The sequence below is a fragment of the Oryx dammah genome, unplaced genomic scaffold (genome assembly GCF_014754425.2).
Source record: "Oryx dammah isolate SB20612 unplaced genomic scaffold, SCBI_Odam_1.1 HiC_scaffold_15, whole genome shotgun sequence".
Lineage (NCBI taxonomy): Eukaryota > Metazoa > Chordata > Mammalia > Artiodactyla > Bovidae > Oryx > Oryx dammah.
This window is the reverse complement of record NW_024070199.1, coordinates 5135128-5154582: the sequence shown is the minus strand read 5'-3', so window position 1 is coordinate 5154582 and position 19455 is coordinate 5135128. Positions and strand designations below refer to the sequence as shown.

At 39.5% G+C, this 19455-nt stretch overlaps 1 protein-coding gene across 1 annotated transcript; it reads left to right on the top strand.

Moving 5' to 3' along the window:
* The first annotated feature begins 3104 nt into the window (after positions 1–3104).
* Positions 3105–18216, top strand: LOC120874851 (tripartite motif-containing protein 43B-like). Its single transcript, XM_040256543.1, has 6 exons — positions 3105–3515; positions 5761–5991; positions 6720–6742; positions 7253–7350; positions 8843–9338; positions 17973–18216. The coding sequence occupies exons 1-6, from the start codon at positions 3105–3107 to the stop codon at positions 18214–18216; spliced, it is 1503 nt and encodes a 500-aa protein (XP_040112477.1).
* Positions 18217–19455: the final 1239 nt, after the last annotated feature.

Below are 19455 nucleotides of genomic sequence, written 5' to 3'. Positions count from 1 at the left end.
GTTTCAGAATGTATATCTAGAACATTTACTTTGTGAGTGGTCTTGCATAACAAACTTACAATGAAGCAAGTAGATTTAATTTTGTATTTGATACGTTTGTGGCACAGAACCTCACAATGGCTCTGTGGCATGCCGGTGGGCAGGGCTAAACAACAAAGGGGGAAGTGCGAGTAGCAGCCATATTGCACCATGCACACTCCTTCTGTGATTGTTCACTCAGGCGCTGCACTAAGCTAAGGCTATCATGAAGGAAGTTTGCATGCAAGAATCTTACCCTGAGTTTAAACTAGAGAGCTTACACTAATTCATCTTCTCACTGTTGCTTGAAGGGCAGACTTTTAATAAACACACACTTACAGGCCCAGTGTCGTCCTCTACGGAGAGCTCCGGGCTAGTCCCATCTTCTAGCTCTTCCTCTGAGGTGATCCAATGCACCAGTGTCTCCATAAGAGGAAACATTATACTTGGGTCTGGTGATCGCATTTTTGTCATTATTTTGTAAAATACAGAAACATAGAGAAATAAAATCGCTATCATGCCAGCATTCCTGAAAAGACTTCATCACTATGACAAATCATACTATTGTAGTAATTATCGTATATTGGCATATTTCACTTAGGAAAAGAGAGTGGTAAGGAAATTGGTTAAGACTTGGAATATAAATCCCTTGGGGTTGATGTTAACAAGAACCTGCCCCAGCAAAGAATGGCTGTGCTTTGCAACTTACTGTCATTTTATTTTGCATTTTTTTTTTTTTTTTTTGCTTACAAAAGCTTGTTCATAAGCACTTAGGAGCATCAGCCACTTGAAATGTACACAACGGTACATGTGTCTTAAAAGACTTAAAGACAAGGTCAAGATTCCCAATCCTTTCAAAAAGTCTGAATTCTCAAACTAATTGTTAGTGGAAAATATGTCAGAGAAGAAAGGTAAGGATATGTGTGACTTCAAAATATTTTTTGGCTTAACTTTTCCAAAGTGGCCACTGTTGTTTCTGTTTTGTTTGAGAGTAACCTATTCATGAAACTGACCCAAAGGGGTGTCTGAGCTGGGGCCTTTCTCTCCTGTCTCCCATGAGCTGGGTGGGGAGCACCAGGCAGAGAATTTCCTGGCCTGTTGTTGTTGGGGGGATACTGAGGGGCTTGATCTCTGTGAGGATATGGGGCAGAGAAATTTCCATTCTAGACTGGTGACCACAGGCGTTCTTATGTTGAAGTGCTTTTTTACAGTTCAAAATTCAATGAACCAATACAATAAAGCTCTTATTCCATGACAGAACATATTTAATAAAACCTCAGAAAATAAATTTCCAAGTTTTTCAAGACATTTGCTAAACTCTATAGAAATGAAAGAATCTTTCCAAAGTGTTTGGTAAATTAAAAATAAAAATTAATGACATTCAGAGAGTCACAGGTTGGGTTTGTGGTACAATCAGTGACTCTTGAAGAGAAGATGTTGGCAGATATGTTTGTGAAACTAAGCCAATTTGTTAAAGCAGTCTTGTCTTGTTTCAGAAAAATCTAATCATCCATATTAACTCCATTGGAAGACTGGTGAAATGTAATCACTTGAAGAAATGGGTGGGGTTCAGAGACACAATATAAGGAGACTCCAGGAGGCAAAGTCAGTCTTCTCCAGAACTGAGAGGGAGAGTTTGAAGTTCACCTGCATCTTGAGACTTCTGAAAGCCACACTTGGAACTCTTGACCTCTGAGCCAACTTCATATTATTCTCCAGGGTAGACTGTTTCTACAACTCCTTAGGTGAGTACACAATTCACCACAGAGCAGCTTCTGTGATTCTTCTGAGGGAAAACAAACTAAATTTCCAATTTTAATTTATTGGTAAAATGAGATTTTTTTTCAATGTAACAGCCCTGTTTGCCAACTTAGTGAAATGATCCTGTTCCAGTTTTGTTAGCTTGTCTTGACATGCACTGTGGAATGATTAAGGGAATTCATTTTACTTCTGTGATTGCGATTCTTTCTTACTTGTCCCCATGCATTTTAAGGACTCAGAAAGTGGCTGACTGATATGTTTTGTGTTTGATGTAGCTTCTAAAAATATTTCTTAAGACTATTTGATTCAATATGTAGTACCTATCATCACTTTCCCGAAAAGTGGAATGTGTCTGTATATACCAGAGAGATAATATTCTATACTAGAGCTAGATAATGCACACAATGAGTTGCTGAAAATATTGCTAAAGTGAGGTAACTATAAAAGAAAGTGAAAGTGAAGTGAGGGAACTACCATCCCTCCCAAAATATACATTTTTGACTGAAATCTTAAAGAAGCTAGGGAATGATTGAGAAGTCAGAAAGGTGACACTACTGAGCATACAATGACATGAGAAACTTAAGACACTTCTATGCTTAACAAATACAGGCAAAAGGACCTAATTTTTTTACAATGTAAAATTTAAATCACATGATTTTTTTTTTAATGATGACTATTACTATAGCATATAAAATACATTGGATGAGTATGGATAGAATGAAAAATTCAACCACTTAGTATATTCATGTAAATAAACTCTGGTTGGAATAAGTTACAATATTCCAACATTTAATTTTCTCTTTATTGACTCTGAATGTACTCAAAAGTGCTTTAAAAAGAAAAAAATGTTTTTGGAAAAAAAATGCAGATTGAGATAAAAAAAGGACATCTAAAGAAAATGCATGATAATTACATAAGTAATAAAAATACAAGCTTCATCAACTATCTCACACCAAATCAATGACTGGCATAGAGAATTGTGACTGTTTGCAGAAATTAGGACCCACCATGTAGAGCTGTCAACTAGGTCAAGCTCCTGAAGTCATGCTATCTAGAGGAAAACAAGACCTCTTCAAAACTGAGCTTCTCCAGTAGGTAGAGGGGAAAGAGGTCAGAAGATAGTGTTGGTTAGGCCAGTGAGAAAATTTTTTGCAGCTCTTGAAAGCTCTCTTTGTGTTTCTGTTTTCCATTTGTATCCAATGAAAAATCCAGATTCTTCTGCTCCTAAAGCAGTGTATTATTTAGTCACAACCTAAGTCTAATTTTGTTTGTTCCTTTTTTGGCTTGGGGAAAGAGGAATAAACTGATATTCTTCCCTCAGGAAAATGGACTCAGAAATCCAAGAAGCCTTCCAGAAGGAGCTCACCTGCCTGATCTGCCTGAATTTCCTTCTAGACCCAGTCACCATAGGCTGTGGACATAGCTTCTGTAGGTCCTGTCTTTGTCTTTTCTGGGAACAAGCCGAAGTCCCTGCCAGTTGTCCGGTGTGCAGACAACGATCAGAACAGACAAACCTCAAAACGAATTTCCTTCTGAAAAATCTGGTGTCCACTGTCAGAAAAGCCAATCTCAGGCAATTCCTGAAGTGTGAGGAACACCTGTGTGGGGCCCACAAGCAGACAAAGACCATCTTCTGTGAAGCTGACAAGAGCTTGCTCTGTTTGGTCTGCTCTCAAGGTCAGGAGCACAAGACTCACAAACATTGTCCCGCTGAAGAGGCTGCTGAGGAATCCTGGGTGAGTGATGCCTCTGAGAGCACTTAGGAAGCTTGGGGATGATACACCTAAGAGATTAAAATGATGATGCTTAAACCCTCTCTTTATTGAGTTGGTAAAGAATCCACCTGCAATGCAGGAGACCCCGGGTTGATTCTGGGTTGGGAAGATCCCATGGAGAAGGGATAGGCTACCCACTCCAGTATTCTTGGGCTTTCCTTGTGGCTCAGCTGGTAAAGAATCCACCTGCAATGCTGGAGACCTGGGTTTAATCCTTGGGTTGGGAAGATCCCTTGGAGAAGGGAAAGGCTGCCCACTCCAGTATTCTGGCCTAGAGAATTCCATGGTCTATACAGTCCATGGAGTCACAAAGAGTTGGACACTACTGAGCGCCTTTCACTTTTACTGAGTGCCACGTACAGATCTAGTTAACAATAATAAAGCAGTGAAGAATATAGAGCAGTATACCTGCTTTATGAAACTTGTATCCAATGGCTAGCTGATGAAGCTAATTGAAATTATTTGTGTGATATATTATTATGCTAGTGACACTGTGGGACCTTCATTTTAAGAAAGAAACTGTAAAATCTACAAGTGCAAAAATACTTTTCATTGAATACAGGTTTTCTAATCCTGGACAAGAAGGAAGATACAGTACATTGGATTTTACAGAAGATAAACATACCTATATCCAAATTTTGATATAAGTTTCCACAGCAGATGAAAATTAGTCATACCTCAGGCACATAATTACCTAATGGTGTGTGGATTTTTAGTGTAGAATTTCATACAACAGATCATGAGTGAGGAAAAACAGGGACACCTGATGGCCTGCCGTGGTCTGTTACTGTCTGCCTCAAGGGCCTTTATCTAATAATCGTCAGTACACCCCAATCTTTGGGCTCTGAAACTCCAATGTATTTGCTTTTCTTGTACTAAAATTCATAATTCTTTTACAGGAAAAGTTGGCAAACCAAATGAGATCTTTATGGGAAAAGATTCAAGAAACTGAAAGAAATCTCAAGAAAAATGGCAGAGGAACTGACCCTTGGATGGTAAGTACATACAGTAAGAACATATTTCTCTGAAAAAAAAAAACAGATTGAGGCAGGTAGCGAGAAACTTACCATTAATAAAGTGAGCTGAAATCAACATGTATAGTGAAATTCAGAGAGTGAGTTGAACACCATCAGAAAAAATGTTCTAAGCACCATTCAACCAACATTTACATGCCTCTCGAGCTCTTTAGAATCCAGTGGATCAATAACTAAAACAAAGCACCCCTTAGAAGAAAGTTCTAAGGTGGAGTTTTATGGTGTGATGTGGATGATTACATAGACATGATTCAGGATCTCAAGGAAAATTTCTCAAGTTTAAGATCAATTCCAGTTTTGAAATTCAAGTAAATGTTTAAAAATCCATGGGTTATTTCAGGCACAGATTTCTGTCATACATTCCAGAAAGTAAAAGCATGTCATTGGGAACCACAAAGTACTTCAATCTGATTAGTACATGAACCCAGGTGATACAAAGCAAATACAAACAGCACTTTAAGGAGTGTGCCCATCATGGTGAAGAGTGATTGCTCTCTGGCTTGAGAGTGATATTGGTTCAAGCTGGAGAAAATGTGACATGTTAAACAACTCAGGGGGAAAGGAACAAGGAGAAAGATTTGGCGCATGAGAGGGTGAATCATTCAATACCAGGAGGAATATGAAATGGAATGAAGAGAAATGATCTTCCAAACAATATGGGAAGAAGATTGTGAACTTACGGGGAGAAAGAAAACTGATTCATAGAGAAAAGAACACTAGAAAGAAATGATTGAGGCTGGACAACTGTTCGAGGACAGGCAATCCTTTTTAGAAAGATGTTTCATGGCACTAAGAGAAAGCCAGGAGATATGAGGTGAAACACAAGCTTACGTACTAGCATTGAAATGAGGAAATTGCATATGACATATGAATCACCCATAAATTTCAATTGCTTATATGGGCTCTTTCACATTTAACAGGAGGCAAATGAAAGAAATGATTCATGAAAAGATTTTCTCCAAGTGTTTCAGGAACTCCTGAATTAGATGACAGTTGTTTGAGGAAAGGGTAGGTTCGGTTTCTAATCAATTGAAGAAAAACAAAGTGAAGGAAAGAGGAATGAACTTGGCTTCTGAGATGAGGGAGGGCATGCATTTAGGATGGATGTAGCTTCTTGGAAGAGAACATGAATCAGAGCAAACTAAATGATATTGAAATTCATCTCTTAACAGTTTTATGTATATCGACATGGAGACATGATTAGGAGAACTTATAGGATGGCACCCCCATTTCTCCCGGAGGAAGAAGATTACTATGTAGAGAGTATTATAAAAGAAGGCCAAAACATATACAATCAACTCATAAGAAGGCAAGAGGAAATAATCGGAAAGAAGAAAGAGCTCCGAGAAATACACAAGAAGCTCATTCAAATGTGCTCTAAACCAGACGTGGAGCTGCTCCAGGTAAGAACTGAGGATGTGTTTGAAAATGCATTATCTGACGTTCACACATTTGACTTCCCTGACATGGTATATTTCTTCATCCTCTGAGACTAAGATGGGATTCTCTCCTACTTAGAAATATTATAGATAAAGTGCAACTCATGCAAATTATGCCTGAGCAAGCTTTACAGTATTCTGATCCTAGATATTCCCCAGGGAATATTCCCTTTTTAAAAATCTCCTTTTGTAACTTGCTTCTATTAAAACCAGAAAGGAACAGCTTATGTACTGACTCCATTTTTTGGTCTCCAAATGTGCAATAGGAGACATTTGGACAAAGCTCATATGTGTATGTATATACATATATACAAACACACATATACATTTATACATGTATACATCTCACTTCCTGTTGAGATATACCAGGTTTCATTAGACATTAGTTTGGGGCTTATTACACTTTGGGTAAAAGCCCCAGGAAATATCAATATGCAGAGGGCAGAGGGTGAATCATCAGTACTCGTCCTTTCTCTGTTTCACCTTTCGTTTTATTAACTCATCAAGAATACATTATATCCACATAAAATATGTTGTCCCAGAGGGTTTTTTTTTTTTTTTCAGAAAGAAGAGGAAAACAGATTTCTCAGACTGTTTCTAGTGGTGGTGATTAAAACTACTGAATTTTGCCAACCCAAATCCTCGTTGCCTGTATATAAGGTCTAACTTGTCTTTTTATTTTTTCTTGACAGGAATTGGAAGACAAACTGAAATGGTAAGCTTTTCAATACTGATGAGGGCACCTGGGGGCTCTGAAGGAAATACAGCAGCACTTAACAAAGTGATGACTTAATTTACCCAGATAATGCTAGATTGCTTGTGTACGTGTGTCTGCACCTGTTTGGCTGAGTATGATTTCTTGCTCAAAAGGAAGTTAGCTTTTTTGCTCCTGTGGCAGAGGGAGGTATTATTCAGCTCAGTGCCAAAATTTCTTAATGGTCAGTAATTTCTGATTTTGATTTCAAAATCTCAAGCACCTAGAGGTGCAAAGACTTGTTTTTCCCAAGTTTGAGGTTATAGAGGCAATTACCTCCGAGAAATGGGCTGGAATCAGGGCAAGAGGAAGATTGAGAGTAAATTTCCAAAAACAGTTCAATTCTATCCCATGAGGGTGGAGAAGGGATTTAGATGAAGAATATTCAGCTGAAGCATGCTGTCTTATCGTAAAGGCTGTGTTAAAGAAGCCCTGGGCAGCAGAAGAATGAACCGCATCTTTCTCTTACAGGAGTGAGTCCGCACAGCTGCACGTGCCTCAGCCTCTGCTCCCAGAACTCCCTGTGCGCCCCATGTCCGGGCTGATGGATTGGCTCAACCTCTTCCGAGGTGAGTGTCACCCCATTGGTGTGTCTGCCCTGCACGGTCCTTCAGTGACGGTGTCCACAGAGAGTCTTCTCCTGCTTAGGTTTCACCTTGTGCAGGGGAACAGCCTGCAAATAGACAGGTGAAGACATATATGGTCACAGAGTCACTAAAATCCTTACAGAATACATGCAGGCTGGTGCAGATACTGATTTGATTCAGGCCTCATCAAATATTTTTAAATTTCATAAAAATTTGTATAATGGAAAAAGTAACATGCTCCCAAAATGACTTCTTGAGGCCTAGAAATATTATGACATACAATGTGAGCTGTTCACTGACTTCTAGAAAACTGGTAATTAAAACAGGATATTAAATTAAACTGATATTAATGCAGTTAGAGTTTTAAAACATTTTTTTAAGAATACATTTTTGTTTCTTTTTTATTTATATTATTTTTTAAAATATTTCTTTTTTTATTTAGTTTTAACCACACTGGGTCTTTGTTGCTTTGCCCAGGTTTCTCTTGCTGGGGTGAGCCACATTACTCTTCACTACAGTGGTTGCTTCTCATTGCAGTGGCTTCTCTTGTTGCAGAGCACAAGAGACTCATGATGAGTGAGCTTCAATAATTGTAGCATGTGGGCTCAATAGTGGTGGGTCCTGGGCTCAAGAGCACAGGCTCAGTAGTCATAATCCACAGGTTCAGTTGCTCCACAGCATGTGGAATCTTCCCAGATTAGGAATGTTCCCTAAATTTGCATGAACCATCTTGTCCACTGTGCCACCAGGAAAGTCCTAAAAACATTTTTACTTAAAAAGTTCTTAGGAATTGAAGGCATAAAGTGCTTCTTCCATTCACATAATTTGACAAAATAGATAAGCCTCAAAAATCAAATGCAGAAATCACAAGTAAGCAAATGGTTAGATGATGAGGCCACAATGAGCTCCATGATAAACCTCACCCTGGAGGGTGACTTAGCAGGAAGTGGATGACTAGGCCTCAGTTTAGAACCACAGATGAAAGACAGAAAAGCCCTACAAATAAACTACTTTGAAGATGCCATCCTTAGGTTGTATTTCTTCAGTGTCCATTTGCTAACTTATCTATAATGGTAGAGTGATCACCAATTTTCCATTCTACAATGCAGCTTTTTCCCTTGCACAGTGGTGATGAAGGTGAGGATAAGATATGCTGTCATGGTCTTGGAGGTGATCGATGCCCAGGAGTCCAATCTTTTAGATGTAATAAATATACAATATGATAGCCAGCCAGAAGTCACCTTGACCTCCCTCTAACTTATAATCTCTGAACTTGTAGGAAGTATTTTCCATTTTAATTAGTTCCTTCTTCAGCAGATATGTTAGCAATATTTAAACCCAATACTTTCCAGTCAGAACTGCCCTTCCAATCTTACAATATTTCCAGTGAGACTCCAGGTGGACCACCTTCTCTGGTAGATAATTTGAATTTTAACATTGGTTTTGACTGGCATTTTCTCTCATCTCTCCACAGTCAACTTTTCATTCAGTAATGAAGTAAGCAGTCATCACATCAGGCTGTTTGATGATGCAAGACATCTCACATATGAACATGACAGCCTCCAGGCATCTTTGGATGGTGGAACAGCAAAGTATTTTGCCTCATGGGGAGACCAGAGCTTCACCTCCGGCAAACAGTACTGGGAGATGCTTGTGGACAGCTCTTGGGATTGGGCTGTAGGCGTCTGTAAGGATTCCTGGATAAGGAAGGACGATGGCATACTGGAGGAGTCCAACAGGGACAACTTTCTCCTTGTGTGTGTGAAGCAGGATGATCATTACCAACTCTGGACCACAGCCCCCACCACGCCTCTGTACATAGAGAGACCTCTGGGCAGGGTTGGGGTGTTCCTTGATTGTGACAGTGGGAGTATTAGTTTTGTGGATGTTGCCAAGCACACCCTCCTTTGGCGGTACAATGATGGTGTGTGCACTTTCCCTGTCAGGCCCTTCATCTGCACTGGCCACAGGTGAGGATCTGAGTCATGGCCCAGATGGGATGTTCAGGACTCCTTCTCTGAGGGAGCCCTTGTCCACTGCAGCATATCAAGGAGACTTCCTGATCTTTAGGCTCTTTCTACTGTAATGGAGCTTCCTTTATTATTTGATGTAAAGATAGTGTCAAATGCAAACTTCACTTGGTTGTCCTCCATATTGCTGACAATAAATTCTTCTCTTGTTATCATGTGTCCAGAATATATGTTGTGGTTTTTCACTTCCTTCATGAGCTTCCTAAATTCACCACAATATGATCATGTGCTTCCCACTTCCTGGACCTTAATACAGGAACCCAGAACCTGTACAGCATAGGCAGACCTGGTCACCAACCAGGCCTACATCAGCCTGCAAACTTCTCCTGCTTCCTCATAATCTACTCTGCCCTATATATATCTATTCAACCTCAGGATGTAATCTGATTTGCAGGGAAATCGCCATTGCCCTGGAAACTGGGAAAAGCATTTCTTTTAGAGAACTCAGAATTTGCACGTCTTTTTCTATTACAATAGTATAAGCGAAAAGACAGAAAGACAGAAACAATCTCCTAAAGGATGGACCCTATGGCTTCCCTTTGGCATGTCTGAAATACCACCATCATTATCACCATACTTTAGGGCCATTATTAAATAAGGGCTACTTGAAGACACCTAGTGTGATTTTTAGGACCATAGATATGAAAACCCAGAAAGTTAAGTCAATGAGGGTGGGATAAGCAGGACAAAGTGATAATACTTGTTCTCTTTGGGATAAAGCTGGATGGTGTGGAATTTCATTGCACTACATAGAATGGCTCACAATTAAATACATTTGAATTGTTTATTTCTGAGATTTTCCATTTAATATTTCCTGAACAAAGTTTAAACCACCTGAGTAACTGAAATCAAGAAAAGCAAATCTGTAGATGAGTGGTTTACTGTATATTACAAAATAATAATCTAGAGAAACGAGTTAGAGAATTGTTTGGACTTTGAATAATTTCCAAGTTTTCCTGTGGGTCATGTTACTGTGGAACACAGGATTAACATTTAGGTCATCAAAAAAGAAAGAAAAAACATAGCAAGTGACGAACCTTGTATACCATGGGGCCTTGCATAAATATGAATTTCCCCTCTAACAAAGGTTGAGAAAATCTGTCTGAATTTGTCATATTGTCAATAAAGCATTATATGTGGTTTATTTCTGGAAAACAACAGGATTTTTGAAAGTAACCAATTAATACAGTTGCCTTATATTAATGTGTCTGAGGAAAAATCAGACTGATAGCTGAAAGAAAGCACGCCATGAACATACCCCAGGGGATCTTCCCAACCCAGGAATAGAACCAGGGTCTCCTGTATTGCAAGTGGATTCTTTACCAACTGAGCTAAAAAACTAAAACAAAATAAGTTAGTAGATGCTTAAGAATAATTTAAACATGTTAATTTAAACATAAATTTAAATTGTATTAGTAGTTGCAAATTCTGTCTTAAAGCTTTGGAGTGTCTTTAAAGGTCACAATCCGGACAAAAATACATCATCAATATTAATGTGTTTTTTCAGAAAACTGGCAAAACACAGTAAGAAATAAACCTTAGGTATAAAAAGTCAAATATGATCATTATTTCTGATGTAACAAATGTTCACCAGAAACACACTAATAAGCAATAAAGTAAAAACAAAAAGTATACAAAAAATAAAATAAATAAATAAAACACTAATATTAATTCTGAAAACAAGATTAATATTCAAACTCAATTTTTTCATATATAAAACATACAACTACTTATAGGGCTTCCCTGGTGGCTCAGAGGTTATAGCATCTGCATGCAATGCGGGAAACCTGGGTTCGATCCCTGGGTCGGGAAGATCCCCTGGAGAAGGAAATGGCAACCCACACCAGTATTCTTGCCTGGACAATCCCATGGACGGAGGAGCCTGGTGGGCTACAGTCCACGGGGTCACAAAGAGTTGGACACAACTGAGCGACTTCATTTTCACTTATTAAAGACACAATTATTCATGAAAACAAAAAAAAAAGGAAAAAAGCCAGGAACCTAGAGGGGGAGAAAAGAACAAATAATGAGAGGGCCTTAATGTTAAACAGATTTCCAGTATCATTCATACATCAGTGGGAAATGTATTAGTGACAAAGAGTCAGGATTTCTGCTAAGAATAAATGCAGAAGGTGGCTGGAAAACAGGTGGAGTACCTCATTCAAATGAAACGTGAATTTTTTTCTATTTTTACTTTTCTAAGTCAGAAAGAAACATTTTATTGGCAGATCAGATTATATGTCCTTAAATATATATATGGAAATATTTCTGCTCCAATCTATTCACTCCCAGTAGGAGAGTGGCCTACTTCTATATTAAGGAAGTAAGGAAGAGAGATACCAAGATTTTGGAAACTTTCTTAATGTCACCTAGCCCATCTCTCATTAAAATTTCCCCACTGTAGTTTCAGTACAGGGGCCCATGAGGAGAAATCCATAGAAAAGGAATGGATCATAGAACAATGATGAGAACATTGCAGTTGGTAATTATGATTGGGGCTTTACTTTGTAAAATGTTTCCTTTATAAACTCCTTGGTAATTAAATTTGTTGCAATGAGAAAAATCATAAAAATACATGAATAAAAATAAAATAAGCATAGAAAGGAAATTTTATGAACAAAATCACGCAAGTTGGTGATTGTTGAAGGTATACATAGATGATAGTCTGGAGGGCAACTAGCAAGCAGCGGAAACTACACCTCACATGCAATCAGGAGTAAAGAGCAGAAAATTACAGATGATACATTTCTTCTAAGAAGGTGCATTTATATTTTCTTCCTAAATGTAAATTTTCCAAACTGACATCTCCTAATAACCCGGGCAAGGTCTTTAATTAGGTCTAAGAGTGGTCCTCTTCTTCCTTGACCCAAGAAGAAGCAGTGCAAGTAAGTGTTATTCCTAAGAACTTGCAGCAATAAAAAATCACCATTTTCCATGAAAATTTTGGGTACATCTACCTTAATATAGTGGGAGTTGTGTTATCAGTCAATGGACTATAAATAAGATTTATAGTTAAAGTTAAGCTAATAGTTATCATAAGTGTATCAGGTTTGTATCAGTTAGGGTTCAATTATAGAAGGAGAGAGAGAGAAAGAGCTCATGTTCACAGAGGATTTGCTCCTGTGATGGTTACGGAAAAGTGTGAGGACAGGAGGGCGCTTCCTCAGGGAGGGTAAACACAAGCAGGCTGCAATCCAAGTTATTCAGGGCAAAGCTGTTGCCCACAGGAGACTGAGGCATTGGGAGTAATGCTGATCCACTTATTGTCTGGAATTTTGTTCCAGGAGTTATTATACATCTTTTAAAGACCTCCTGTTGATTAAGTCAGTGCATCTGCATAATCTCCTTAGATTAGAGTCTATATCATGGATTTACACCCTCAAAATCTCTTCACAGTGTCACCTAGATTAGTATCTGCTTGAATAATTGCAGGAGATGTGAGTGTTCTACAAAGTGGCTGGTAGATTACCTTAAATCGTTACATTACAGCCTAGTCAGGCTGAAACAACAGAAACCCATTACAAAACCATATGCCATTAAGCATAATTAATTATAAATCTCATGCAAATTTATTCAATTTTAGCTTTGTACACGGAACTGTCCACCTACAAAATGACCTGAATATACACTCTATTTCTCAATAAATGCAACAATTTAGAAAACACTACTGATTGTAGTGATAATAATATGGTAATGCTAATAATATTGAAATTTTGGTACCTTAAAGCACCTTATGTGATCTTGGCTGATATCTGCGCCTTTTAACCTTTCTTTAATGTTTATTGTGGTCCTTTAATGGACCAGAACCTGGTGGTCCGGAGTCGACAATAAGAAAGTAAAGGAGAGAAAGAGGCTGATATTCCTTGGTTTATGCAGAAAGCCAATAAAGCCCCTGGCACAGGGCTTGTTCTATTCACGGAGGCTTCAGGGGCCCTCTCGATGGGCTGAAGGTGCAGAGGACCTTCTTGAGAGGGTCGTAGAAGCCCAGGCAGGAACTCAGAGGGCCTCTGTGCTCCAAAGAAATAGCCCAATAGAGAGAGAGAGAAAGAGAGAGAAGAGAGAAAGAGAAAGAAAGACACAGGGACCAGAGCTCTGATGAAGCAAAGGTGTTTTAATCAACATACTGTAGTTATTCTCAGCAAAGATAAAGATTAAAATTCCAGGCTTACAAAACATCAGTTCAGTTCAGTCACTCAGTTGGGTCCGACTCTGTGACCCCATGAATCGCAGCACACCAGGCCTCCCTGTCCATCACCAACTCCCGGAGTTCACTCAGACTCACGTCCATCGAGTCAGTGATGCCATCCAGCCATCTCACCCTCTGTCGTCCCCTTCTCCTCCTGCCCTCAATCCCTCCCAGCATCAGAGTCTTTTCCAATGAGTCAACTCTTTACATGAGGTGGCCAAAATACTGGAATTTCAGCTTAAGCATCATTCCTTCCAAAGAAATCCCAGGGCTAATCTCCTTTAGAATGGACTGGTTGGATCTCCTTGCAGTCCAAGGGACTCTCGAGAGCCTTCTCCAACACCACAGTTCAAAAGCATCAATTCTTCAGCGCTCAGCTTTCTTCACAGTCCAACTGTCACATCCATACATGACTACTTGAACGACCATAGCCTTGACTAGACGGACCTTAGTCAGCATAGTAATGTCTCTGCTTTTGAATATACAATCTTGGTTGGTCATAATTTTCTTCCAAGGACTTAACGTCTTTTAACTTCATGGTTACAGTCACCATCTGCAGTGATTTGGGAGCCCCCCAAAATAAAGTCTGACACTATTTCCACTGTTTCCCCATCTATTTCCCATGAAGTGATGGGACCGGATGCCATGATCTTCGTTTTCTGAATGTTGAGCTTTAAGCCAACTTTTTCACTCTCCTTTCATCAAGAGGCTTTTTAGTTCCTCCTCACTTTATGCCATAAAGCTGGTGTCATCTGCATATCTGAGGTTATTTATTTCTCCCAGCAATCTTGATTCCAGCTTGTGTTTCTTCCAGTCCAGAGTTTCTCATTATGTACTCTGCATAGAAGTTAAATAAGCAGGGTGACAATATACAGCCTTGATGTACTCCTTTTCCTATTTGGAACCGGTCTGTTGTTCCATTCCAGTTCTAACTGTTGCTTCCTGACCTACATAGAGATTTCTCAAGAGGCAGGTCAGGTGGTCTGGTATTCCCATCTCTTTCAGAATTTTCCACAGTTTATTGTGATCCACACAGTCAAAGGCTTTGGCATAGTCAATAAAGCAGAAAGAGATGTTTTTCTGGAACTCTCTTGCTTTTTCCATGATCCAGCAGATGGAAATTTGATCTCTGGTTCCTCTGCCTTTTCTAAACCAGCTTGAACATCAGGAAGTTCATGGTTCACGTATTGCTGAAGCCTGGATTGGAGAATTTTGAGCATTACTTTACTAGTGTGTGAGATGACTGCAATTGTGTGGTAGTTTGAGCATTCTTTGGCATTGCCTTTCTTTGGGATTGGAATGAAAACTGACCTTTTCCAGTCCTGTGGCCACTGCTGAGTATTTCAAAATTGCTGGTATATTGAGTACAGCACTTTCACAGCATCATCTTTCAGGATTTGAAATAGCTCAACTGGAATTCCATCACCTCCACTAGCTTTGTTCATGGTGATGCTTTCTAAGGCCCACTTTACTTCACATTCCAGGATGTCTGGCTCTAGATGAGTGATCACACCATCGTGATTATCTTGGTCATGAAGATCTTTTTTGTACAGTTCTTCTGTGTATTCTTGCCACCTCTTCTTAATATCTTCTGCTTCTGTTAGGTCTATACCATTTCTGTCCTTTATAGAGCCCATCTTTGCATGAAATGTTCCCTTGGTATCTCTAATTTTCTTGAAGAGATCTCTAGTCTTTCCCATTCTGTTCTTTTCCTGTATTTCTTTACAAAACATAGGCGATCCATATTAAAGACAGAGAAACTTGTAAATAATCACTTTTACCATACGGTTCATAAAAAGGAAGAGGGTACTTATCATCCTATTGAAAAACTAATGAAGGAAATTCCTGTATCCCTCAGCCCTGGAAGAGGCTTGCCTCTCCTCTTAACTCCTGAATATTCAGGAATTAATAAGGAACATAGCATTTCTGAAAGATCCAAAACAGCACACAGGAAGCCTCCTGTTAAATGCTTCCTGGCAAATGTTATATTCTTCAGTGTTTGAATTATTTTTGTTTTTTCTTTTGTTTTTGCTCTGGAATTTTTTAAAATATAAAATTATTTATTTTAATTAGAGACTTGGTGATGGACAGGGAGGTCTGGCGTGCTGCGATTCATGGGGTTGCAAAGAGTCGGACACGACTGAGCGACTGAACTGAACTGAACTGAACTGAATTAGTTTTAAATATTGTATTGGTTTTGCCATACATCAACATGAATCTGCCATGGGTGTACATGTGTTCCCCATCCTGAATCCCCCTCCCATCTCCCTCCCTATACCATCCCTCTGGGTCATCCCAGTGCACCAGCCCCAAGCATCCTGTATCATGAATCAAACCTGGACTGGCCATTCATTTCACATATGATATTATACATGTTTCAATGCCATTCTCCCAAATCATCCTACCCTCATCCTCTCCCACAGAGTCCAGAAGACTGTTTTATACATTTGTGTCTCTTTTGCTGTCTCGCATACAGGGTTATCGTTACCATCTTTCTAAATTCCATATGTATGCATTAGTATACTGTATTGGTGTTTTTCTTTCTGGCTTACTTCACTCTGTATAATAGGCTCCAGTTTCATCCACCTTATTAGAGCTGATTCAACTGTATTCTTTTTAATGGCTGAGTAATACTCCATTGTGTATATGTACCAAAGCTTTCTTATCCATTCGTCTGCTGATGGACGTCTAGGTTGCTTTCATGAATCACTTTGTAATGATTGCTGTCGATTAGATTCATTGGTTTCAAAATATTCCTAAGCCAGTAAACTCACATGAGATATCACAGACTCAATCATTATTTTAAAAATAATTTTTTAAAAGAATCTGTGGTCAAAATGGGATGCTATTAAGTGAAATGAAACTTGGAAATTAAGACAAAAATCTCCTAAATGTTCCCATTAAAGAGCTGTAACTTCCTAGACAAGCTGCTCATGTTGGTGGTAGGAATGGAACAGACAGGAAACTGAATGAGAGCATAGAATTGTTGGAGGAGGAGAGGAAAGGGAACAGCGTGGTTTCAAATCTCACTAGACTCCTTTGATACAAGTTCCTCTCATGTGTATACACACACACATATATATATACACAACACAAAAGTATGCATATATATATATACATACACAAATTATGTATATATGTGTATGTGTGTGTTTCATATATATGTCTTTACATATTTCATTCTGGTGAAGTCACACCATGGTTTACACTTGTTATCCATGAAGTTATTGTTTGGAAATAATTGAACTTCCCAAATATGAATTTCATACCTTCATTTCATGAACAATGCGATAGTCCTAATTTCACTGACCCATCCAGGCTCATCACCCACTAGATTTAGTTGGCTGTCTGAATTTGCCTGTATTCGCTCTGTGACACTTCTTCAAAAAGCAGAGTCCTTCAGATTCCATTTTTCAACACGGAACACTCAGTCTTCCCCAAATACCATGGACTGTGCTGTCTGAGATAGCCCTCTAGTCTCTGATAGGTATTCTCAACCTCATCTGAACTAAAATTCTTTTACGTTTTATTATTTTCATTCAGTTCTGCATGATATTTTTCCTTCAGAATATTTTTGTTTGCTATTTTTTGTTTTGTTCTTTGGTTTAGGTTAACACTGTTTATTCTCTTTATGTCTGTAACTGCACACACAATAGCTGTTGGTGGTTTTCTCTAAGACTCTATACCTGTTCTTCCTTCCTTGCATATGACCTCATACCCTCTCATTCTATTATTCAATATGTACGCACAGTGGAAATATTGATGCTAGGTTGTGGAGTTAATGATTATGTCATGTTTTGTACTATACAAGATTGACTAGAAAATAATAGGCAATTTGTGAAAGAAATATGATATTGTCTGTTAAGTTTGGGCAATGATCTCTTCAGGATTTCTTTATTAAACTGTGTTTGCATTCTAGTCCTCAAAACATTTTTCTATTTACTCAGTGATGGGCCCTGACAGTTCACTCAGGGAAGGTTACTAGATGATAAAATTCATTTATTTTTAAATTTTCATTGGAATATGCTTGATTTTCAAGGTTGTGTTAGTTTTTCTTATACAGCCTGGTGAATCAATTATATAAATACATATATCCACTCTTTTAAAAAAAATTTCCATACAGGTCATTACAGAATATAGAATAGAATTTCCCGTGCTACACAGTAGATCCTTATTTATTATAGCTCTATGCATAGGAATGGGTGTATGATCATCCAGATCTCAACTTTTTCCCTCCCATCTCCCACCCCATTTCTTAGCGCCTGGTACCTTAAGTTTGTTTTCTCCATCTGTGTCTTTCTTTTGTAAATAACCTCAGTTGTACAAATATTTTAGATTCCACATCTGGTCAATATCACAAGATATGTATCTTTCTTTTTCTGAGTCAGTCGCTTCTCTGCTGAGTTCACCCTGGACAGAGAGCCACCCTCGGGGCCTCACACACAAGAGGCAGCGAGGGCAGGTGCAATGCCGGGGAACCTTCAGGGTTCAGGCACCAGCGGAGCTTCTGAGAGCCTTGATGAGGCCGCCAGCCCCGGGATCCCCATGGACCCCCTCCGGCTCAATGGTCCAGCACCCCTGTTTCCAACACTGACTCTCGCCAAGACCCACACATGGTGCCTGCGGATTTGAGCTCTTTTCTGACACTCGGGCCACGTCCATTGGGAGACAGTATCCTCAGGAAGGCCCAGACTCCGGGGCCCCATCAGGCACTTGCAGACAAAAAGATCTTGAGGTTCCCTGGAGCAACTCGTTTAAGATATGGGAATACGGCCTTTCTCCCATCGCCACGCACGTCCTCCTAACTCCCTACTGGGCCTGTGGACTCCTGGGCAGACAGAAGCCAAGACCCTTCCCAGAAATGCAGGCTCTGAGCCCTGTGGCCGTGCAGACTTGGTGTCCCTCTTGGAGCCCCTGGAGCAGGTTTCTGAGAGCCTCCAGGCCCGAGCCCCTCTCAGGCGTGTCCCTCAGTGGTGGGGCCGGACCCACTGACCATCAGGACAGCCCAGGCTCCGACCCCGGCAGACCAGGTTCTCCTGAAAGACATGCTGCTCTCGGGGATGGTAGCTCTCTGTGGAAGGAAGTGGCTGCATCAGCGATGATGCCAGAGAAAGGACAGGGTCTAAGGTCTTCCTAGGACTCCAAATGCCCATCTCCAAGTGGAAACCTTGACCCTGAGTCGGGGTTGGGGCTGCTTGTCTCCAGCCCTGCAGGTCAGAGAGGCCTGAGAACTACTTTCTGCTCTCCCTCCCACTGAGGTGGCCGTGGAATTCTGGGCTGTAGGAGTTCAAACTCTGGAGCTGAAGCCTTTATATACTATCTTCGATTCAATACTTTTCTGTAGCAACACTTACATTTTTTGCTATATGTTTATTTTTCAAAATAAAAATTCAGTAATGGTGATTTCAAAGAATCACACTTGTATCATCCTCTGAAAGGCTCACATTGTGAATGGTAATTTTCTAACTGAGAGTGTTATCCAGAGGAGAAAGAGAAAAATCAGGTCAGTTAATGGCATTTCCATATCCTCAGAGAAAAAGTCTCTCTATTCAATGAGTTAGTTCAGTTTCCCATCTCCAAGGAAAGACAGAGCACAAACTGCAGAGAGTTCAGACTTACTTTTCTAGGAAGAACAAAAGTTATTAGTATCACTACCGCATATAGAAACAAATCCAATCACATAGAGAAAGTAAAACAAAAGCAAGAGAGGTATATTATAAACTGTGAAGTCTGATTTAATGTCAGCTTCTTGATACTTTTGGGCTTCCCAGGAGGCACAGTGGCAAAAAAAAAAAAAAAAAATTCTGCCTGCTAATGCAGCTGACACAGATCGGGTTTGATCACTGGGTCAAGAAGATCCTCTGGAACAGG

What these genes read in the sequence shown, in the direction of transcription:
- LOC120874851 (XM_040256543.1), top strand. Translation starts at nt 3,105, where the DNA reads ATGGACTCAGAAATCCAAGAAGCCTTCCAGAAGGAGCTCACCTGCCTG. An exon ending in TTGGAAGACAAACTGAAATG is followed by an intron (nt 6,743 to 7,252) that starts GTAAGCTTTTCA and finishes TTTCTCTTACAG; the next exon opens with GAGTGAGTCCGCACAGCTGC. An exon ending in TTGGCTCAACCTCTTCCGAG is followed by an intron (nt 7,351 to 8,842) that starts GTGAGTGTCACC and finishes ATCTCTCCACAG; the next exon opens with TCAACTTTTCATTCAGTAAT.